The following is a 24,194-nucleotide window of genomic DNA, read 5'->3' as shown; positions in this document are numbered from 1 at the left end:
GAATGAATGAATATACATATAATAATAATAATGATGGCCAACTTGTACTTCCCAAGCGCCTAGTCCAGTGCTCTGCACACAGTAAGCGCTCAATGAATACGATTGAATGAATGAATACACATATAATAATAATAATGATGGCCAACTTGTACTTCCCAAGCACTTAGTCCAGTGCTCTGCACACAGTAAGCGCTCAATGAATACGATTGAATGAATGAATGAATGAATGAATGAGCGCGGGGCTCCGGAGCGCATGCGCAGTAAACGGAGGGAGCGCGGGGCTCCGGAGCGCATGCGCAGTAAACGGAGGGAGCGCGGGGCTTCGGCGCGTAGGCGCAATCAATCAATCAATCGTATTTATTGAGCGCTTACTATGTGCAGAGCACTGTACTAAGCGCTTGGGAAGTACAAATTGGCAACACATAGAGACAGTCCCTACCCAACAGTGGGGAGGGGGTTCGCGGGCTCCAGAGCGCATGCGCAGCATGCGGGGGGTGCGCGGGCTCCGGAGCGCAAGCACAGCATGGGGGGAGGGGGGGGGGGTGTGCGGGCTCCGGGGCGCATGCGCAGCACGGGGGGAAAAATGCGCTAGCTCCGGGGCGCATGCGCAGCATGGGGGGAGCGCGCGGGCTCCGGGCTCATGAGCAGCATGGGGGGGGGAGGGGGGGGGCTAGGGCTCCTGGGCGCATGCGCACCATGGGGGGGGGGGTGCTCGGGCTCCGGGGCGCATGCGCATCATGGGGGAGTGCGCGGGCTCCGGAGCGCATGGGGGGGGGGGGGGGGTGCGCTAGGGCTCCGGGGCGCATGCGCACCATGGGGGAGGGTGCTCGGGCTCCGGGGCGCATGCGCAGCATGGGGGGCTGCGCGGGCTCCGGGGCGCATGCGCATCACGGGGGGGGTGGTGCGCTCGGGTCTCCGGCGCGCATGCGCAGGAGGTCCCAGCCGCCGGTCCTTGCAGAAGAGCGGGAGCCGGAGCGGGAGGTGCAGCATGCACCCACACCAGCCCTCTCCCACCACCGGTGAGTAACCGGCGGCACCATCAGCATCCTCAGACCATCCACAATTCCAACCGTTCATTCACAAGCAATGAGAATAATGAGCGTAATCATGAGGGTGATGGCATTTATTCAGCGCTTACTAGGTGCCAAGCACTGCTCTAAGCGCTGGGGAGGTTACAGTAATAATAATAAGAAGAAGAATGATGACGGCATTTATTAAGCTCTTACTAGGTGCCAACACTGTTCTAAACGCTGGGGAGGTTACAGTAATAATAATAGTAATGATGATGATGGCATTTATTAAGCGCTTACTAGGCGCCAACACTGCTCTAAGCGCTGGGGAGGTTACAATAATAATAATAAGAAGAAGAATGATGGCATTTACTAAGCGCTTACTAGGTGCCAACACTGTTCTAAGTGCTGGGGAGGTTGCAGTAATAATGATAGTAATGATGATGATGGCATTTATTAAGCGCTTACTAGGTGCCAACACTGCTCTAAGCGCTGGGGAGGTTACAATAATAATAATAAGAAGAATGATGGCATTTATTAGGCGCTTACTAGGTGCCAACACTGTCTTAAGCGCTGGGGAGGTTGCAGTAATAATGATAGTAATGATGACGATGGCATTTATTAAGCGCTTACTAGGTGCCAACACTGTACTAAGAGCTGGGGAGGTTACAGTGATGATAGTAATGATGATGGTGGCATTTATTAATCGCTTACTAGGTGCCAACACCGTTCTAAACGCTGGGGAGGTTACAATAATAATCATAGTAATGATGATGATGGCATTTATTAAGCGCTTACTAGGTGCCAACACTGCTCTAAGCGCTGGGGTGGTAATAATAATAATAAATAATAATAATAATAATAATAATAATGGCATTTATTAAGCGCTTACTAGGTGCCAACACTGTTCAAAGCGCTGGGGAGGTTACAGTAATAATAATAGTAATGATGATGACGGCATTTATTAAGCGTTTACTAGGTGCCAACACTGTACTAAGAGCTGGGGAGGTTACAATGATAATAGTAATGATGATGGCATTTATTAAGCGCTTACTAGGTGTCAACACTATTCTAAGCGCTGGGGAGGTTACAATAATAATAGTAATGATGATGATGGCATTTATTAAGCGCTTACTAGGTGCCATCACTGCTCTAAGCGCTGGGGAGGTTACAGTAATAATAGCAATGATGATGATAGCATTTATTAAGCGCTTACTAGGTGCCAGCACTGTTCTAAGCGCTGGGGAGGTTATAATAATAGTAATGATGGCATTTATTAAGCGCTTACAAGGTGCCAACACTACTAAGAGCTGGGGAGGTTACAGTAATAATAATAGTAATGATGATGATGGCATTTATTAAGTGTTTATTAGGTGCCAACACTGTTCTAAGCGCTGGGGAGGTTGCAGTATTAATAATAGAAATGATGATGATGGCATTTTTTAAGCGCTTACTAGGTGCCAACACTGTTCTAAGCGCTGGGGAGGTTACAGTAACAATAATAGTAATGATGATGATGGCATTTATTAAGTGCTTACTAGGTGCCAGCACTGTTCTAAGCACTGAGGAGGTTACAATAATAGTAATAGTAATGATGATGGCATTTATTAAGCTCTTACTAGGTGCCAAGCACTGCTCTAAGCGCTGGGGAGGTTACAAGGTCATCAGTAGGTCCCACGGGGGGGCCCCCAGTCTTCACCCCCATTTTATAGAGGAGGGGACTGAGGCACAGAGAATAATAATAATAATAATGACGGTATTTGTTAAGCGCTTACTAGGTGCCAAGCACTGTTCTAAGCGCTGGGGAGGTTACAAGGTGATCAGGTGGTCCCACGGGGAGCTCACAGGCTTCATCCCCATTTTACAGAGGCAGGGACTGAGGCACAGAGAATAATAATAATGATGCTCTTTGTTAAGCACTTACTAGGTGCCAAGCACTGTTCTAAGCGCTGGGGAGGTTACACAGAGAATAATAATAATAAGGATGATGATGGTATTTGTTAAGCACTTACTAGGTGCCAAGCACTGTTCTAAGCGCTGGGGAGGTTACAAGGTGATCAGGTGGTCCCCATTTTACAGATGAGGAAACTGAGGCCCAGAGAATAATAATAATAATACATACGGTATTTGTTAAGCGCTTACTATGTGCAAAGCACTGTTCTAAGTGCTGGGGAAGTTACAAGGTGATCAGGTGGTCCCACGGGGGGCTCACAGTCTTCATCCCCATTTTACAAATGAGGGAACTGAGGCCCAGAGAATAATAATAATAATACTTACGGTATTTGTTAAGCGCTTACTATGTGCAAAGCACTGTTCTAAGCGCTGGGGAAGTTACAAGGTCATCAGGTTGTCCCACGGGGGGCTCCCAGTCTTCATCCCCATTTTCCAGATGAGGTCACTGAGGCCCAGAGAAGTGAAGTGACTTGCCCAAAGTCACACAGCTGACAATTGGCGGAGTCGGGATTTGAACCCATGCCCTCTGACTCCAAAGCCCAGGCTCTTTCCACTGAGCCACGCTGCTTCTCCTCTACAAGGTCATCAGATTGTCCCACGGCAGGCTCACCCCCATTTTCCAGATGAGGGAACTGAGGCCCAGAGAAGTGATTTTGACACCTGTCTACATGTTTTGTTTTGTTCTCAGTCTCCCCCTTGTAGACTGTGAGCCCGTTGTCAGGTAGGGACCATCTCTCTATGTTGCCGACTTGTCCTTCCCAAGCGCTTAGTGCAGTGCTCCGCGCACAGTAAGCGCTCAATAAATACGATTGAATGAATGAATGAAGTGACTTGCCCAAAGTCACCCAGCAGACAAGTGGTTGAGCCGGAATTTGAACCCACAACCTCTGACTCCCAAGCCCGGGCTCTGGCCACTGAGCCACGCTGCTTCTCATAGTTATTGAGCGCTGACCGTGTGCGGAGCACGGGACTGAGCGCTTGGGAAGGACAAGTCGGCACCAGATAGACGAATTGAGCGCTGACTGTGTGCGGAGCACTGTACTAAGCGCTTGGGAAGTACAATTCAGCAGATAGAGACAATCCCTTCCCACAGTGGGCTTACAGTCTAGAAGGGGGAGACAACAGTCGTTCATTCAGCTATATTTATTGAGCACTGAATGTGTGCGGAGCACTGGACTAAGCGCTTTGGGAAGTACAATTCAGCAGAGAGAGACAATCCCTGCCCACAGTGGGCTTAGAATCTAGAAGGGGGAGACAGCATTCATTCATTCAGTCATATTTATTGAGCGCTGACCGTGTGCGGAGCACTGGACTAAGCGCTTGGGAAGTACAAATGGGCAGCAGAGACAGTCCCTGCCCACAATGGGCTTACAGTCTAGAAGGGGGAGACAGCATTCATTCATTCAGTGGTATTTATTGAGCGCTTACTGTGTGCAGAGCACTGGACTATAATAATGATGGCATTTATTAAGCACTTACTATGTGCAAAGCACTATTCTAAGCACTGGGGAGGTTACAGGGTGATCAGGTTGTCCCACGGGGGGCTCACAGTCTTAACCCCCATTTTCCAGATGAGGTAACTGAGGCACAGAGAAGTGAAGTGAGTTGCCCAAAGTCACACAGCTGACAGTTGGATTTGAACCCATGACCTCTGACTCCAAAGCCCGGGCTCTTTCCACTGAGCCACGCTGCTCTACTAAGCGCTTGGGAAGTACAAGTTGGCAACATATAGAGACGGTCTCTACCCAACAACGGGACTCAGTCGTATTTATTGAGCGCTGACCATGTGCGGAGCACTGGACTAAGCGCTTGGGAGAGTACAAATGGGCAACAGAGACGGTCCCTGCCCAACAACGGGCTCACAGGCTAGAAGCGGGGAGGCCTGGGGTTCGCGTACTACTGGGGTGTCTGGGGAGATCGTGTAGTAGTGGGGTGTCCAAAAAGGTCCTGTACTGTTCACTCAATCATTCAGTCGTATTTATTGAGCGCTTACTGCGTGCAGAGCACTGGACTAAGCGCTCGGAAAGTACAGTTCGGCAACAGAGAGAGGCCATCCCCCTCCTCCCCCTCCCCCATCCCCCCACCTTACCTCCTTCCCCTCCCCACAGCACCTATATATATGTATATATGTTTGCACGTATTTATTACTCTATTTTACTTGTATGTATTTATTCTATTTATTTTATTTTGTTAATATGTTTTGTTTTGTACTCTGTCTCCCCCTCCTAGACTGTGAGCCCGTTGTTGGGTAGGGACTGTCTCTATATGTTGCCAACTTGTACTTCCCAAGCGCGTAGTACAGTGCTCTAAACACAGTAAGTGCTCAATAAATATGATTGAAAGAATGAATGAATCCCTGTCCGCACGGGGCTCACAGTCTAGAAGGGGGAGACAGCATTCATTCATTCAGTCGTATTTATTTATTTATTCATTCAATCGTATTTATTGAGCGCTGACTGTGTGCAGACCACTGTACTGAGCGTTTGGAAAGTATAAGTCGGCAACAGAGAGGGACCATCCGTACCTGACGACGGGCTCATAGGCTAGAAGTCTGTTTTGACCGCATGGACGCCTATCGACTTGTTGTGTTGTTTGTTTCCCCCCTCCTTGTAGACTGTGATGATCTATTTTGACTGCATGGACGCCTTTCGACTTGTTGTGTTGTCTGTTTCCCCCCCTTGTAGACTGCGAGCCTGTTGTCGGGTAGGGACGGTGCCCATCTTTCATTCATTCATTCATTCATTCATTCAGTTGTCTTTATTGAGCGCTTACCCTGTGTGGAGCGCTGGACTAAGCTCTTGGGAAGTACTGAATTGTACTTCCCAAGTGATTGGTACGGCGCTCCGCACACAGTAAGCGCTCAATAAAGACGATTGAATGAATTAGTTAAGCAGTTACTATGTGCCAAGCACTGTTCTAAATGTTTGGGGGGTGGGATACAGGGTGATCAGGTTGTCCCACGTGGGGCTCACAGTCATCATCCCCATTTTACAGATGAGGTAACTGAGGCCCAGTGAAGTGACTTGCCCATAGTCACCCAGCTGACAAGTGGCAGAGCCGGGATTCAAACCCATGACCTCTGACTCCCAAGCCCAGGCTCTTTCCACTGAGCCACGCCTGTGAGCCTTTTGTTGGGTAGGGATTATCTCTATCTGTTGCCAAATTGTACTTTTGCAAGCATTTAGTACAGTGCTCCGCACGTAGTAAACGCTCTTTATGCAATTGAATGAATTGGTTAAGCGCTTGCTATGTGCCAAGCACTGTTCTAAACACTGGAGGGGATACAAGGTCATCAGGTTGTCCCAGGTGGGGCTCACGGTCTTCATCCCCATTTTCCAGATGAGGGAACTGAGGCCCAGTGAAGTGACTTGCCCAAACTCACCCAGCTGACAAGTGGCGGAGCTGGGATTAGAACCCACGACCTCTGACTCTCCAGCCCGGGCTCTTTCCACTGAGCCACGCTGCTTCTCGATCCCGGACCCCGGGAGAGGGAGGTGCCCGGAGTAGGGGGAACCTTGACCTCCCCACCCGGTCCCCCCAGGAGCATCGTTGCCTGTACTTCCCAAGCGCTTAGTACACTGCTCTGCACACAGTAAGCGCTCAATAAATACGACTGAATGAGTGACTGCCCCGACCCCTTGGCCCTGCCGCGGACCCCCGGTCCTCCAGCTCAGAGTTAGGAGCAGGGGAGAGAAACCACATTTACTGCTAAAAAACAACTGCAGTGCATGAGTGGACTTGTTTTAGCCCAACTACTAAATATTACAGGAAATTATGAGCTTCCCTCCAAAATGCTTCGAACAACCTTCTCCCTTGATAGAATTCCAAGTATGTCCCAACACTTACGGTAATCCCACTGGGGAAGCAAAGTAATCTTTTGTAGAAGTGACAAAAAGGATGAAAAACACCCTTAAATGACCCTTTCCCCACCCAAATTGCTCTGGCAGTGTTTTTGATACTTTGCTGTTGAATAATGCAGTTCACTTTCAGTAAAGTTGTTGAGATTTTAAATTGATTTCATTCCTTTAAACCTGAAGGTTGGCCCGTTGTACATATTGCTCTCCCTCCTGAGTTTGTGGTGACAGGGGAGGAGCAAAGGATAAGAGAAGGAAGGAGAACTCATTATTTTTTTCTTCCTAAACTTTCTCACCGCCCGGTCTCTCCCACCCTCTAATTACTAGGGCTGGAAGGTTTAATTAGAGGTATTTGAGATTTCTCATTTAAAGTGTTTTTATCGAGTTAGGCGCTGGGAAAAGTATCTCAGCTAAAGCAGAATACCCGGCAAGCTAAAGCATTGCAGTCTGGTGGAAAGAAAAGTCTTCCAGACTGTTTGACCTCTAGGCCTCTTAAAATCTGTGATAAGATATCAGCTCTCCCTATCTCTTGCAGAGCTCCTTCCTGGAACTTATTGTGCCAAGTGAAGGGCGGAATGCATATTGTATATGTCGAATGCTTATTCTGTGCATAGCAGGGACTAAGTGTCCGCTCTGATTACCTTGCCTCTATTCCTGGGTCGGCTAAGCACCTAGAAAGTGCTTAATAAACACCCATATTATTCGTTACTTTCAAATTCCGGGTTTCTGGAAGAACTTCCCATCCAAGGTGAGGGAAAGGAGGCTGTAAGGTTTATTCTGTAGGAATCTCTGTACAAAACACCATACGCGTGCTATGTCTCCGTAATAGACATCCTTACTTTGATTATTTATCACAGCTCTGTTCAGTACCAAGTGCTAAATCTAATGGACTAATCCTAATCCCATCCTAATTTTCCTCGGCCTCTTGGCTGCCGTGGACGCTGCTGACCACTTCCTTCTCTTGGAAACACTAGCCAACTTCTTCTTATTATTATTTTTCAAACTCAGTTCTCTCCTGATTCTCTTACCTCACACTGGCAACTGAATGCTTGACTGTGACCTCTGCTCCCTAACTGTGCTTGTCTCTTTTCAATTTGCACTCACTCCCTTGGGGAGCTCATCTTCTCTCCGCCGCATTCCACTACCACCTCCAAATGGATGGCTCCCAGTATTCCTTGCTCGCCCTGACCTCTCTCCTGCTCGGCAATCTTGCGCTTCCTCCTGCTTCCGGGACGTTGCTACATGGCTAGCCCACTGGCCCGTCAAGTTTAAAATGTCTAAAACTAAGCTCCTGATCATTCCCCTCTCCAAATCCTTTCTTTCCTCGGCTCCTCAATCAATCAGTGGCTTGTATTCAGCGCCTTCGGCTCCTTGCAACAAAGGAGGAAGAATCTAACTCTTCCTCTCCATCCAGACTTGTCTTCAGGAACCCCAGTTGATTGTTAAATCGGCCCCTATTCAGGCCATCCAGTCTCCAGCCTCTCCCCTTCCCAGGCAGACTTCCCTCTGCCGCGTGGATCGTTTTTCTAAAACATATTTCTGCTTGGTCAGAAACCTGCCACGTTTGCTCATTCCTCTCTACATCAAGCAGAAACCCCTGACCATTGGCTTGTAGTAATTCCGTCAACTTTCCTTTCTCCTTATCCTTGCTCTTCTTTCCTTACTATCCTGATGCTGCGGCTTTTATTCATTTGAATGTATTTATTGAGCGCTTACTGTGTGCGGAGCACTGTACTAAGGGAACGATATAAGCGCTTGCTCTCTTCTTCCCCCTTTATATTGGGAAGACCACTCACCACCCTCCCACCTTCAAAACCCTTCTGAAATCACATTTTCAGGAGGTCTTCCATAATTAACCTCTCACCTCTCCAACCTGTAGCCTCCCTTACTGGAACTTCAGCATTTCTGTGTCGCCTAGGCATTCGCTTGTTCTCCCTAGCCCTGCTGTATATAGCTTTATTACTTCCTCCTATCTGTAATTTATTTCAGAGTCTGATTTCCTCCCCCCGCCTCCCCGTCAGATTGCAAGTTCTTTGAGGGCAGAGATCAATCCATCAAGCAGTCACATTTCTTGAGCGCTTACCGTGTGCAGAGTCCTGCGCAATGTAATAATAATAATGATGGCATTTGTTAAGCGCTTACTGTGTGCAAAGCACTGTTCTAAGCGCTGGGGAGGATACAAGGTGATCGGGGTGTCCCACGGTGGGCTCACAGTCTTCATCCTCATTTTACAGATGAGGTAACTGAGGCACAGAGAAGTGACTTGCCCAAAGTCACTCAGCTGACAAGTGGCGGAGCTGGGATTTGAACCCATGACCTCTGACTCCCAAGCCCGGGCTCTTTCCATTGAGCACTTGGGACAGTACAGAAGGAGTTGATAAGACATGTTGCCTGAACACAAAGAGCTTGCAGTATAGTTTCAAGGAGGAGGGGACAGCGGACAGTGTCAAAGCTGAGGTCTAAGGACGATTAGGATGGAGTAGAGGGGAGGGAGACGTTAGTGTGAATAATTTATAGATATGTATGTAAGTGCTGTGGGCCAAATATCACATGCCCAAAGGGCGCGGGTCCAAATTTATAAATGATGTAGAAGAGAGAAGGAACTGCGGGGAAAAGAGGGCTTAACAGGGAAGGCCTCTTGGAAGAGTAATTTGGCTTTGAAAGTGGGGAGAGTCTGGAGCAGAGGGAAAGGGAGGGAATTCCAGGCCAGAGGGAGGGAGATAGATGAAATCGGGGCACAGTGAGCAAGCTGGCACTAGAAAAGTAGGGGCTGAGCTGTATTCGATCGGTGATGTATGGTAGGAGAGGGCCAGGTGATTGGGTTCCCTCTTCTAGACTGTGAGCCCACTGTTGGGTAGGGACCGTCTCTATATGTTGCCAACTTGTACTTCCCATGCGCTTACGACAGTGCTCTGCACACAGCGCTCAATAAATACAATTGAATGAATGAATGAATGAGTGCCCTAAAGTCTAGGGGAAGGAGTTTCTGTTTGATGTGGAGGTGGAGGGGCGATCACTGGAGGTTCCCGAAGAGTGGGTGGGTGTGGACCGAATGGGAGTTTAGAAAAACGATCCCTGCAGCAGAGTGGATTATATACCGGAGTCGGGGAGAGAGGAGCAGGGAGGTCACCGAGGAGGCTGATGCAAGTAGTCAAGGTGATTATGATGATGGCAGCGCTTAGAAGAGTGCTTTGCACATAGTAAACGCTTAATAAATGCCATTATTATTATTATTATTATTGAGCACTTACTGTGTGCAAAGCACTGTTCTAAGCACTGGGGCGGTTACAAGGTGATCAGGTTGTCCCACGGGGGGCTCCCAGTCTTCATCCCCATTTTCCAGGTGAGGTCACTGAGGCCCAGAGAGGTGAAGTGACTTGCCCAGTCACCCAGCTGACAGTTGGCGGAGCCGGGGTTTGAACCCATGACCTCTGACTCCAAAGCCCGGGCTCTTTCCACTGAGCCACGCTGCTTCTCGTGGGTGGGCTAGGATAAGTGTTTGGATAGGCGTAGTAGCCGTTTGGAAGGGAAAGGGTGGACTTTAATGATGTTGTGAAGGTAGAACCGACAACATTGGGAAACAGATCGAATGTGTGGGTTGTACGAGAGCGGTGAGGACGACTTTGCCAAGGTCACGGGCTTGTGAGGGAAAGAGGGTAGTGGTGATGTCTCCATTTCATTCATTCATTCGATCGTATTTATTGAGCGCTTACTGCGTGCAGGGCACTGTACTGAGCGCTTGGGAAGTACAAGTTGGCAACATATAGAGACGGTCCCTACCCGACAGTGGGCTCATGGTCTAGAAGGGGGAGACAGACGACAAAAGAAAACAGTGTTGGGAAAGACAGGTGAGGAGAGGGTTTGGGTATGAAGATTCAGTTTTGGCCGCATTTGAGGTGTTGGTGGGAAATCCAGGTAGAGACGTCCTGAAGGCCGGAGGAAACGTGAGCCTGCCGAGAAGGAGGGGTCAGGGCTGGAGATGTAGTCGAAATTGAAGCCATGGGTAATGGAAGCCGTGGGAGCAAATAATAATAATAATAATAATAATGGCATTTATTAAGCGCTTACTATGTGCAAAGCGCTGTTCTAAGCAAATGAGTTCTCCACGGGAGTGGGTGTGGATGGGGAATAGAAGGGAGTCCAAAACTAAGCCTTGAGGGAGCCCCACTGTCAGAAGGTGGGGAGCGGAGGAGGAGACAGCAAGACTGAGAGGGACCAGTCGGAGACCTACGAGGAGGACCGAGAAAGGACGGTGTCATCGAAGCCAAAGTTGGATAGAGTTTCAACTTGAATTGTGGATTCACTGTGGCAGACAACAATAGGAATTGTAATATTTGTTAACCACTTACTCTCCCAAGCGCTCAGTACAGTCCTCCGCACACGGTAAGCCCTCGATAAATACGACTGACAGACAAGAAGTGGGGCAGGATTAGAACCCGGGTCTTCTGACTCTCAGGCGCCTGCTCTTTCCCCTAGGCGACACTGCTTCTTTACATAAACAGTTCTGCTAGATTGTAAGCTCCCTGATGACAGGGATCATGTCTACCTGTTGTGCTTTTCCAGGAACTCAGTACAGAGCTCGGCCCAAAGAAAGAGCTCAGAAAATACCGCTGTTTGTTTTGATTTTTAGACCCCTGTTGTACATGGGTGGTGGGAGCGGGGGATGTCAAAATCCTCATTCCACCACTTACCTACCGTGTGACCGTGACCCAGTCACATAACTTCCCCGTGCCTCAGTTTCCTCATCTGTAAAATGGGGATTCAGTATCTGTTCTTCCTCCCCTTTAGGCCGTGAGCCCCATGTGGGAGAGAAAATGTGTCCAATGCACTTAAAATATATTTATCCCTGTGCTTGGCGCATAATTCATTCATTCAGTCGTATGTATTGAGCGCTGACTGTACTAAGCGCTTGGGAAGTACAAATCGGCAACATGTAGAGACGGTCCCTACCCAACAACGGACATAGTAACACGCAACAAATTCCACAACTTTTGTGGACTAGAAAAGTAACTTACTGACAACAGTAAGATTCGGCCAGGTTAACGACAGGTTAAATTTGTGGGGAATTGGTTAGGATGGATTGGGGAGGGATGAGATTATTTCAGCCCAGCTTCTGCCATCCTCAGTTTGGGGAAGAGGGAAGAGGCCGGACTTGAATCAAGCGGTGTTGGGAGGAAGAGTGGAGGTGGACACAGTCATTCCGGCCCTGAAGATCACGTTGGGAGCTTGCATTCGGGAGCCCTCTTCCCTTCGGAACGGGGCTTAAGGGGACACGGAAAGGGGGACGGCCAAGGGATCCCGACTTGACCCCGGGAAGCAAGCGCTCCGGAAGACTTTCCTCAGGGCCAGAAAACAGGGATGACCCGTATCTTTGTGGAGGACAGGCCCGTGGCGTAACCGGATAGGGGATTAGCCAGGTGTGTCTCACCTTACTCTACTGTAGTCTGTGAGAACCCCAAAAGTGATCAGCCCAGCGCCCCTTGGGTGCTCATAATAATAATAAAAGTGGCATTTATTAAGCGCTTACTATGTGCAAAGCACTGTTCTAAGCGCTGATCAAAGCTGCTCATCAGAACAACCACCGGCCCATCACCAAGGCCCCAGAGCTTGGCATTGCCCATGCCATGTGGTGGGCGAAAAAAATAGCACAGGTGGAGTGAGAAGGTATCCTTAAGTACAAATGCTTAGGGGATTGTAAATTCCTGGTGCATACCTTTCTGTTCTTTACTAAATGGAGCAACCATTGGGAACTGATGAATGGGAATTAACTAACTGGAATTTCATCTTTTTCATAGATGCCAAGAAGAAATCATCCTGCCACGGACTTGGCTTATTTTATACACTATTGTCTGCCTTCCTTTTCTCAGTGGCCTCTTTATTTGTAAAAAAAATTGAGGATGTCCATTCAGTGGAAATAAGTGCATTTCGGTGTGCATTTCAAATGCTATTCGTTCTTCCTTTCTTAATATACACAAAGTAAGTATTTTCAAGTGTCTGAAATGTGCGTCCTAATCAGTTAAGTCCCCAGCCCTTCTCTGTGTCGTTTGCCCATATTTTAAATCAATAATAATGGCATTTGTTAAGCACTTACTATATAAGCGCTTAGTACGGTGCTCTGCACACAGTAAGCGCTCGATAAATACGATTGAATGAATGTGCCAAGCTCCGTTCTGAGCGCTGGGGGGGATACGAGGTAATCAGGTTGTCCCACACGGGGCTCACATTTTCCGGATGAGGGAACTGAGGCCCAGAGAAGTGAAGTGACTCGCCCAGAGTCACCCAGCTGACAAGTGGCGGAGCCGGGATTAGAACCCACGACCTCTGACTCCCAAGCCCGGGCTTTTTCCACTGAGCTACGCAGCTTCTTTCCGACCCTCCTCTTCAGCCTCTCCTTTCGCTGCCTTGGATAACCTTGCCCAAATAGTCTCCGTAGCCAGTATAGACAGAATACCAGCAACACGGTCCAAAAAGGACAAAAAGGAGCTACAAGGAAAATACCTCCCTAATGTGGAATTTATGATCTCTTGACTACTTCTTTCATGTGCTCTTTCCATTTCTGCCTTTTTTTTGTTTACCAGAAGAGTTGTATAAGTTTGGTGTTTGGTTTTTTTTTTTTAAAAGCCTCAGTTTAACTGAAATCGGTAGATGTGCAGGGAGGGGAACTGCAGCGTAAAAGACATTTCCTGCCAGCATAAGAACGTAGTGGCCATTATTGGGTCAGATTCCAACCCAAAAATGGCTTAGGGGAATCGCGTTGCCCTCCTTGGCATCCATCCTAAAGAGCCCGGGCTTTGGAGTCCGAGGTCAGGGGTTCAAGTCCCGGCCAGCTGTGTGACTTTGGGCAAGTCACTTCACTTTTCTGGGCCTCAGTTCCCTCATCTGTAAAATGGGGATGAAGACTGAAGGTTGTCCCCCTGTGGGACAACCTGATCACCTTGTAACCTCCCCAGCGCTTAGAACAGTGCTTTGCACACAGTAAGTGCTTAATAAATGCTATCATTATTATTATTATTATTTATGGTTATACCATTTAACGTACCTAACGTTCCCTCTTTGTAGCCCACACTCAGTTCTGAGGTAAAACCTCATTGCCCGCTTTTCAGTACTTCACATGGGCACCTCCCCAGGCCAAGTTAATGAGGTTTTATTTTTTGTTTCTTCTCACTGTGCTGCCTAATTTGCTTTAGGGCCACATCGATCTCTTTGAGGCCCCGGGTACTCAGACACGTGCTTATTTTTGTGGCACCATATTGGTGATTCCATTGATTCGATTAGGTTTTTCAGAGCGTTTTCTTTTCCTACTGTAAACTACAGAAATTTACCCCTTGTTAGGAACAAAGATATCCCACCCTTGTAACCCATCTTCAGCGCTCTTGCTGTGGTACGGTTCCAATCTTCCCCAGCGTTCTCAGGAGCTGGCTACTGCCTGGAAATCTTGCCTCGAGTTTCCCGCATCCCACCACTTCTCCCAAGTGCCCCCGGTCTCTGCCACATGGAAAAGTCAATGGAGAGCCCTGGGTACACTGCGTTGGGCTTACGACAAGATTGGTATTTAATAAGCGCTTACCAGACACCGAACCTCTCTGAGCAATAGGGTAGATGCAGGTTTATCAGACAGGACAGTGCCCAAGCCTCATGATCTGATAAGTAGAGACTATCCCAGTGTTACAGATCAGGAAACTGAGGCCCAGAGAGGCTTAAGTGACTTGCTCAAGGTCACACCATCAGCTAGTGCTAGAGTCCGGACCAGAATATGCATCTTCTGACTCCCAGTGCTGTGCTTTTTTTTCACTGGACTACCTCTCTGTTTTTTCGTTGTTGTTTTAGGGTTCCCCGCCGACCCCTCCAGGGTCCTTCTCCTTTAAACTGTGGAGCAGGGAGTTGGGGGACTTTGGTAGTTTTCCAAATTTGATCTTTTCTTTAAACACGTTGAAAATAAGTTAGTAATTAAGTTTTAGTGCATTAAAAATTGGGAATCTGGTATGGGCACACATCGCTGTTCCAAATGACCGCAGTACACAAAATCCGGTGATCTTCATGTACTAATTGTGGACAAATTCACTACTAGGATCGGAAATCCCCGCCCACCCTTAATATACAAGGACGGCAGCCCCTCTCCGCCTCTTCCTCCTCTCACCCTGCCCCTCCGCTGGGCCCCTTTCAACGCGTTCTCCGCTTCTGCTCTAGACCGTAATGGGAGGAGGCCCAGCTGGGGCCAGAATGGAAGGGATGGAGAGTTCTTTCTCCAAGTCTGATTCTTTGCTGCCTGAGATAAAACCTTTCAGCCGCCGTCCCTTCCCTCCCTGGCTTTCCCTTCATTAATTGAAGCCACGGGACGTGGTGGGGCATTGTAGTCTCTCTTCCCAGCTCAAAAGGCCCGTGGGATCAGGTGAAGGTGACAGGGAGCTACCGTCAACACTTAGAACAGTGCTGGGCACGTAGTGAGCGCTTAACAGATACCATCGTTATTTAGGGAAGAGTCGCTCGTTGAGCAATTGCTGTTATCAGCTGTAAGCTCCTAAACTTCTGGAAATCGCTGACACTTGAGGAAACCGGAATGGCTGCCAGCAGGAAGGAATTTGCCACACTCCAGGAGGGACGTGGGTCAGGTCAGACCAAACCAGGTGGCCCCTGTGTGGGGCAAGGAGCCAGTGTTGGGACTCGTCTTCGGGTTCCTAGAGAGTCTCGTTCATTCGTTCAGTTGTATTTATTGAGCGCTTACCGTGTGCAGAGCACTGTGCCAAACGCTTAGTGGAGTACAGTAGAACAATAGACGCACGTTCCCTGCCCACAGCGAGATCATGGTCCAGAGAGGGAGACTAACATTATTATAAATAAATTACAGGTACGTACGTAATTACAAATTTGACTCCTGTCCCCATTGTGTTAGGCGTGGTGGTGACAACCTACAGCTGGAGGGGCAACTTTGTGAATCCCTGGTTACAAAAAAAGACTTGGAGTTGGGAGGAACTATTATTATTATTACTATTATTATTACTCCCCAGTAATTACTATTATTATTACCCCCTATTATTATTATTATTATTACTTCTTATTGCGTTTAAGTGCTTACTATGTGCCAGGCCCTGTTCTAAGTGCTGGGTAGATACAGGATCATCCCAGTCTAACTAGGAGGGAGAACAGGCATTTTTACCTTTGAGCAAACTGAGGCATAGAAAAGTTAAGGGACTTTCCTCGGGTCATAGAACAAGCAATTGCAGAGCTGAGGTTAGAACCCAGGTCTTGTGACTCCCAGGCATCTTCTAGTAGGCCATGTTGGGATTCATGGGGCTCAAGAAAGCCTCTGGGAACCTTGAAGGGAGGGATCTACAGTGTCACTTTAAATACCAGAGAGAGCTCATCAGTTAGGTCACTGTCAGTTCTGGAGCAGGAAATTAACAAATCATATTTGAGTCAGTGGGATGTGAGTCTTGTTATGCCTGTATTATATTAGTTGATAATACATCAGTTCATTCATTCACTCATTCATTTGTATTTATTGAGCGCTTACTGTGTGCAAGAGCACTGTACTAAGCACTTGGGAAGTACAAGCTGGCAACATATAGAGACGGTCCCTACCCAACAGCGGGAGTTCTCGCTATAAACTTTCAGCATTACTTTGCTTCTCGGGACTTTGTGGTGGTGATCAGGTGATCCCACTCCATGGGGAGCAAATTACCACGGGTCTCATTTCATCCCCTGTGTCCCTGACTCCAGCTTTGTTGTCCTGGACTCATTTATCCAAGTGCAAAGAATAGCGTAACCTCCGTCATCCCGGAGGGGAATTCACCTGCACTCTTGGCTGGCAGGAAATGTGACGACGGATTGTACCCTGGCAGTTTTCTGCCAAAGATGAGTCCGGAGGATGGCCGAAAGGGGAAGAGAAGTATTGAAGGGGCAAGGTAAAAGAGCCAGACGAGGGGAAAGAGTTTTAGGTGTCCAACTGATTTCGCTCCGTAACTACCTTGCCCTCTGGGCAGCAGGTTAGAATCCCCATATCCGTTCTTTCTGCCTTCTGAGAGCTACACCTTCGCGTCTGACTCCCTCTACCCTCCTGTTCAAAGTGAAAGGTTGACGTCCCGGGTAGTCATATTGGCTTAGTTAAGTTATCCCTTAAATCATCTGTACCTCTGCCTGGGTAATCTCTTTTTGGCTCTCCTTATCTCGGCCTCCGCTTACCTCACTGCTGATGGCATCTTGGATTACTACTGTCTTCTTGATCTTTATTTTTTTTCTTTCCTTACTACTAGCCGCTACCAGCGCTTAGAACAGTGCTTTGCACGTAGTAAGCGCTTAATAAATGCCATCGTTATTATTATTATTACCAGCACATTTGTTGAGACTTGGCTAGTCTCACGTGCCCAAATCAAAAGTAAAACCTATCCTTCTTATGCTGTCTGCTCCATAGTTTCTCATTCTTCCGTGATCTTCAGAACTATCTGTGGTTCTCTCCCTTCTCTTGCTGTGCATTAATATAAACTCCGGACTTGATCCGTTAGGCCTTAGTCCCTAACGTTACGTTGGCGGTAAGGTATTCCTTTTCATTCATTCATTCATTCAATCAATCGTGTTTATTGAGCGCTTACTGTGTGCAGAGCACTGTACTAAGCTCTTGGGAAGTACAAGTTGGCGACATATAGAGATGGTCCCTACCCAACAATGGGCTCACAGTCTAGATCGGGGAACCGGCTCACATAGATTCAGCTGGGCAAGCTTAATTCCCGTCAGCTCTGGCCCTGGGAATTAAGGAGTGTATTCCCGAGCTGCCCAAACGAACTGTGGCTGTTTCCGTGAGGCGGCTTTCCCAGTCTTCCCTGAAACGCGTCCTGCTATGAGGCTCCGGGGCGTAACGGCCCCAGGTTCAGAGCTCCCACTGTGCTTGGGTTCCCGCTCTGGGGCCAAAGTGGGCCCGGACCTCGATGACCTAAAGAAGCCACACTTCTGTCATGGGGCCTGCGAGAGTCACCCTCACGTCTTGGCAATGGAGTGCAGTCCACTTTGTGTTTAATGTTTATTTCAGTAGCACATCGGCGCTTCTAAGGAGAATACCAAAACCAAGAATGTACCTTGCCCAGGGCAAGACTGTTCAAAATGCAACAAAAGTTTCTAAAATTTGAAGTTTCCCAATACCCTTAGTAATAATCATAATGACGGCGTTTGTTAAGCACTTACTGTGTGCAATGCAGTGTTCTAAGCACTGGGGAGGATACAGGGTGTTCAGGTTGTCCCATGGGGGGCTCACAGTCTGAAGCCCCATTTTACAGATGAGGGAACTGAGGCCCAGAGAAGTGAAGTGACTTGCCCAAAGTCACACAGCTGACAAGCAGAGCCAGAATTTGAACTTTCCCAATACCCTTAGTAATAATAGTAATGATGATGACATTTGTCAAGCGCTTACTATGTGCAACGCACTGTTCAAAGCACTGGGGAGGATACAGGGTGTTCAGGTTGTCCCACAGTGGGCTTACAGTCTGAATCCCCATTTTACAGATGAGGGAACTGAGGCCCAGGGAAGTGAAGTGACTTGCCCAAAGTCACACAGCTGACGAGTGGCGGAGCCAGAATTTGAACCCATGACCTCTGACTCCCAAGCCCGGGCTCTTTCCACTGAGCCACGCTGCTTCTTAGTAGTCATTCATTCATTCAATCATTTATTGAGTGCTTACTGTGTGCAGAGCACTGTACTAAGCACTTGGGAAGTACAAGTTGGTGACTTAAAAATGCAACTAAAATATGAAGTGTCCTAGTATTCTTAATGTGATTTTTTTGTGTGTTTGTTTTTCTTTTTCCCCAGGACAGGATTCTGGGGACCGAAAGGCAAACGAGGCTTCCTCTTCCTCAGGGGAGTCCTTGGGTCCACGGCGATGATTCTTCTCTACTACGCTTTCCAGGCTATGCCTCTTGCCGACGCCACCGTGATCACATTTAGCAGCCCTGTTTTCACTTCAATATTTGCCTGGATATTCCTCAAGGAAAAATACAGCATCTGGGACCTGCTTTTCACCGTCTTTACCATCACCGGCGTGGTGCTTATTGCAAGGCCCCCCTTCCTGTTTGGCTCCAACACGGTCGGGATGGAAGGCGACTATTCTGATCACCTCAAGGGGACCTTAGCCGCCGTAGGAGGTGCAATCGGGGCTGCCTTGACTCTTGTAATCCTAAGAAAGATGGGCAAGTCTGTACATTACCTTCTGAATATTTGGTATTATGTGGTCATCGGGCTCATTGAGTGCGTCCTGGCCCTCTTTGTCATAGGAGAGTGGCGTCTACCTCACTGCGGGTTAGATCGATTTTTTCTGATACTGATTGGGCTTTTTGGTTTGGGGGGTCAGATATTCCTCACCAAGGCAGTCCAGATAGAAAGAGCGGGGCCCGTGGCCATAATGAAAACCATGGATGTGGTCTTTGCTTTCATCCTGCAGGTTCTTTTCCTCAATAACGTACCCACCTGGTGGACGGTTGGGGGGGCCTTGTGCGTGGTAGCCAGTAGTTCTGGAACCGCAATTCGTAAGTGGTACCAGAGTTCCCACTCGAGCCCTCGCTCTGAAATCTGATCTCATCTCAGGAGCACGCACGCGACTTTGCAAACGGCTGTTTGGCTCCAACAGGGTCGGGGTGGAAGGAAACTCTTCAGACCACCTCAAGGGGACCTGAGCAGCTATAAGAGGTGCAGTCGGGGCTGCCTTGACTCTTGTAATTCTCAGAAAGGTGGGCAAGTCTGTACATTTCTCACAGGTTCCCATTCGGTGATTTCCCGTTACTCGTGAGGCTCAAATCGCGACTATTTGGTGGGTGAGGGAAATTGGGCGGGACAAAAAAGTGTGTCGACATTGGCACTGAGGACACAGAGCTCGTTAAGGTGGGGCTTCAGGCCCCTCTGCCCTGTGAACGGACTTAACTTTGCCACAGGGGAGACTGGCTCGATAGTTTTGTAAATCATTGGTAATTCCTCAGCCGATCCCTTCGCAGAACTGTTTTCCAGGGGCTGATTTTTTTCCCAGCATTTCTCCCTGTTTACTCCGAGTTCTGACAACTGCATTATCTAGGCAGAGGGCAGGCGAGCTGTAGAATGATAACCTTGAATAATGTACAGATCGAGGGGCTTTCTGTTAGCGTATATTAATACTGCTTTGGTGACTCCGAAGTAGTGATTTTTTTCCTGAACTCACATTTTTCAACTAGGTACTGTAACCATTTTAAGTTGTACTAAGCTGAAATTTTTCATAGAAGCTATCTGCTTGCTTTATGAATAATGTAATTTCTGGTGCCTTTCTTTTTCCACTCACGGACTTATTTTTCTTTTAACCATTCACTGCACCTTTACTTGGAGTTTTCCGAAGTAGTGGCAGAGAGTTGTCCCCAAATAGCTAAACGTGGTTAAATGTATTCAACGACCGTCGTAGTCATAACTCCCCTTTTTAGTTTAATAACCTCACCGTACAAAATTTTGTGAAGTATTTTTAAAAGCGTACTATTCATATCAAGAGGCTCAAAGTCAGCGTTACCTGCACATTTCTAAGAAGGCTGCTGCCAAGTTGATTTGCTCGAAATTCATTTTGGGCTACGGAGCTTCACCGAGGGAAAATAACTCAGGGTTTTAGATTACTATTTTTGCTAATCTCTTAACCAAAATCAACGAACAGAGATCTCTATTTTACCTTGGAATGTTTTTTTTTTTCAGCAGCATTGGCAAGCTGATTTTTATAGACTATCTCTTCCTATGGAACTTTATGCAATTTGTTCTATGTTATTTCTACAATGCTAAGACCTGTTGCTATCAACGGGTTCGTTGTTCTATTGATCTTTACAGCACCTTGACTAGAAAGCTTAATAGTCACGTACACTGCCCATGTAGGGGATTGCTTGGACTTGCTACGCATCAGTTTGATGCCCTTTCTTGCTCTGCACAAAAAGTCCATCCGAACGAACGGCGTGTTTGCACCAGGGGTTTAAATGGAACGGAGCAGCTGAAGAATCCTTCCGGCAGTGAGGAGAGAATGGGTAATCCCCCCAGGGCGTTGGGGAGATAGTTTGGGGAGTAGGAAGTGTAATCTGATCTTCCTAGTTTGCCACAAAAATCCCTCTAAGGGGGAACGGTTGGTTGCATTTAACTCGTAGGCATTCAACCGAACGGCAGTCACGGTCCTGGACCCCACGGACCATTGGATTCCCCACGCAGTATGCCATTATGGCAACCATTTGAGCGACTGTCCCCCCCCCGCCTTTCATCTGGCAGATAATTCAGTAACGAAGTCTGACCAGAGCGAGGATGGACCGAAACGCATCATTTTGCCGAGTTGAAGTGATTCTCATAGGGTCCCATTTAACCCTACGCACTAGTAGGTATTCAGGTTTTCAAGATTTCCGTTACCTCCAGTGGAGGAGCAGTTCACTCTTAAGGCCAAAATCAGTACCCTAGTGTCTTCTCTCATCTTTCTCCGTTACTCTCTCTCTCTTCGGAAAGCCAGGTTCACACAAATGAAGAGGTGGAAAATGGAGATAATTATCAAAATAACTCAGGCCAGAGACATTGCCTGATGTGACCAGATCATTAAGGCAACCGTTCTATCGTTTGCCGAGAATTTTATCCCGAGAACTACTCTCATTCTCCACTTCATTTAGCTAGTTGAACTTGGTTAAGTATCTTTTAGGGTATTTGACTTTTAATAGTTTTAGAAGGTTATAAAATATATAAAAGCTTGCATGTTTCAGCAGTTACTCTGGGTTTGTATATTTTGAGATTATATTTCCTATTAAAGAGGAAAGAATATTTTCATAAGCTATTTATTTTGTAAACACTAATAAAATGAATCGAGTAAGCATGTTTTGGTATTCACACAGTAACAGTAAAAGAGTGATCGTAGATCTATCTGAATATGAAAGGGGGGAAAAAATCAACCTATAACTTATTTTTTAATTTATTTTCTATTTTTAAGCATTTGGAAGTATTGTATACTGTGTAAGATTTTCTCAAAATAAATTCAAATTTCAGAAGTGACATAGTGATGATGAACGTCTTTCAGCTTCCGACGCTGTTTGTTCTGATCATTGTGGAGAGGGCTGGGGAATACATCTGAAGACTGACAGATATTACCCTCTTGTCGGTAAGCATCCTGCTTACTGCCTGTTTGCTGGCTCTTCGATAATAATAATAATAATAATGGCATTTATTAAGCGCTTACTATGTTCAAGGCACTGTTCTAAATGCTGGGGAGGTTACAAGGTGATCAGGTTGTCTCACGGGGGGCTCACAGTCTTAATCCCCATTTTCCAGATGAGGTCACTGAGGCGTAGAGAAGTAAAGTGACTTGCCCAAAGTCACACAGCTGACAAGCAGCGGAGCCGGGATTTGAACCCCAGGGCCTCTGACTCCAAAGCCCGGGCTCTTTCCACTGAACCACGCTGCTTCTCTTAATTAAGATCAAGACAGACAGATCTTCCCCAGGTACTCAACTCATCACTGTCCCCTTCATCCTCACAAAATAGGTCTGGCGGACACACTCAGGCGCTTACTGTGTGCCAAGCACTGAACCGAGGGCTGTTAATTATCCGTTAATCAGGTTGGATGCAGTCGGTGTCCCACCTGAGGCTCAAGTTCTAAGTAGGAGGGAGAACTTTAAGTCTTACAGATGAGGAAACTGCTCAAAACTAAACTCTTCATTTTCCCACCCAAACCCTGCCCTTCCCATGACTTTCCCGTCACTGTACAGAGCATCTCCATTCTCCCTGTCTCCCAAGCCCGTAATCCTGGCATTATCTTCTATTCATCTCACTCAACCCACACGTTCAGTCTGTCACCAAATCCTGGCCACTCAATCTTTGCAACATCCCCCCCTGAATCTGCCTTTTCCTCTCCATCCAACTGCTTCCGTGTTGATCCAAGCACTTCTCCTATCCCACCTTGACTATGCAGTCAGCCTCTTTGTTGACCTCCCTGCCTCCTGTCCACCCCCCGCCCCAGTCTATACTTCACTATGCGGCCTAGATCACTTGTAAAAAAAATCTGTTCTGTGTTTCCTCACGAACCTCCAGTGGTGGCCATCAAGCAGAAACTCCTTACCTCGTCTCCAAAATAATCACCTCAACTCCCCTTAACTCACTCATTTCTTACTACAACACAGCCTTCTCACTTAATTCGTCTAACGCCAACTTCTCCCTGCCTCGATCTCGCCCGCCTCACTGCTGACCCCTTTCCCGTGTCGTCCTGTGGCTTGGAACGCATTCCTTCATACTCAGCGGACCATCGCTCTTCCCCACCTTCAAAGCCTTATTCAAATCACATCTCCAAGAGGTCTTGCCAACTAAGCCCTCATTCATCCAGTGGTATTTATTGAGCGCTCACTGTTTGCAGAGCACTGTACTAAGCGCTTGGGCAGTACAAGTCGGCAACATATAGAGACGGTCCCTACCCGACAACGGGCTCGCAGTCTAGAAGGGGGAGACAGACAACAAAACGAAACATGTGGGAAGGTTTCGTCAGAATAAATAGAAATAAAGCTGGATGTACATCGTTAACAAAATTAGTAGTAAATATGTACAAGTAAAATAGAGTAATAAATCTGTACAAACATATATACAGGTGCTGTGGGGAGGGGAAGGAGGTATCATTTCCCCTACTCCCTCTCCATTGTATCATTTAAGCCCTTGATATTCACCTCCGTCTTCAGCCCCACAGCGCTTGTGTTCATAGAAATAATTTATTTTTATGTTTGCCTCCACCTATAATAATAATGATGGCATTTGCTAAGCGCTTACTAAGTACTAAGCACGGGGATGGATACGTGCAGATCGGGTTGGACACAGTCCCTGTCCCATTTGGGGCTCCCAGTCTCAATCCCCATTTTACAGATGAGGTAACTGAGGTCCAGAGAGGTGAAGTGATTTTCCCGAGGCCACACAGCAGACAAGGGGCAGAGCAGGATTAGAACCCATGGTCTTCTGATTCCCAGGACCGTGCTCTATCCATACGCCATGTCCCGTAAGATTCTTGAGGGATCAGCGTGGCTCAGTGGAAAGAGCCTGGGCTTGAGAGTCAGAAGTCACGAGTTTAAATCCCGGCTCCGCCAATTGTCAGCTGTGTGACTTTGGGCAAGTCACTTGACTTCTCTGTGCCTTCATCTGTAAAATGGGGATTAAGACTGGGAGCCCCACGTGGGACAACCTGATTATCTTCCAGCCCTTAGAACGGTGCTGTGCACATAGTAAGTGCTGAATAAATGCCATCATTATTATTGTATCTACCAACTCGTTATATTGTGCTCTTCCTAGTGTAAAGTACAGTTCTTTGCACACAGTAAGCCATAAAATACATTTGTTTGATTGAAAGATTGCCTGGGTGTGCAAAGAAGCAAACAAAAATGGAAATGAAACACATGGA

General features: G+C 47.5%; 1 protein-coding gene across 1 annotated transcript; it reads left to right on the top strand.

Annotated features, from left to right (window-relative positions):
- The first annotated feature begins 253 nt into the window (after positions 1-253).
- Positions 254-21,750, top strand: SLC35G1 (solute carrier family 35 member G1). Its single transcript, XM_038764444.1, has 4 exons — positions 254-329; positions 933-1,019; positions 12,613-12,793; positions 18,612-21,750. Exons 1-4 carry the CDS (start codon positions 254-256, stop codon positions 19,369-19,371), a joined length of 1,104 nt encoding a protein of 367 aa, XP_038620372.1. The 3' UTR covers positions 19,372-21,750.
- The last annotated feature ends 2,444 nt before the right edge of the window (positions 21,751-24,194 follow it).

The sequence above is a fragment of the Tachyglossus aculeatus genome, chromosome 22 (genome assembly GCF_015852505.1).
Source record: "Tachyglossus aculeatus isolate mTacAcu1 chromosome 22, mTacAcu1.pri, whole genome shotgun sequence".
NCBI lineage: Eukaryota > Metazoa > Chordata > Mammalia > Monotremata > Tachyglossidae > Tachyglossus > Tachyglossus aculeatus.
The sequence above is the reverse complement of the archived record's forward strand: the minus strand, read 5'-3'. Positions and strand labels throughout refer to the sequence as shown.

Excerpts from the sequence above, each read along its gene's own strand:
- SLC35G1 (XM_038764444.1), top strand. The coding sequence starts at position 254 with ATGCGCAGTAAACGGAGGGAGCGCGGGGCTCCGGAGCGCATGCGCAGT. Across the intron at positions 330-932 it reads GGAGCGCGGGGCTTCGGCGC|GAGGTCCCAGCCGCCGGTCC; the intron begins GTAGGCGCAATC and ends GCGCATGCGCAG. Across the intron at positions 12,794-18,611 it reads CCTTTCTTAATATACACAAA|GACAGGATTCTGGGGACCGA; the intron begins GTAAGTATTTTC and ends CTTTTTCCCCAG.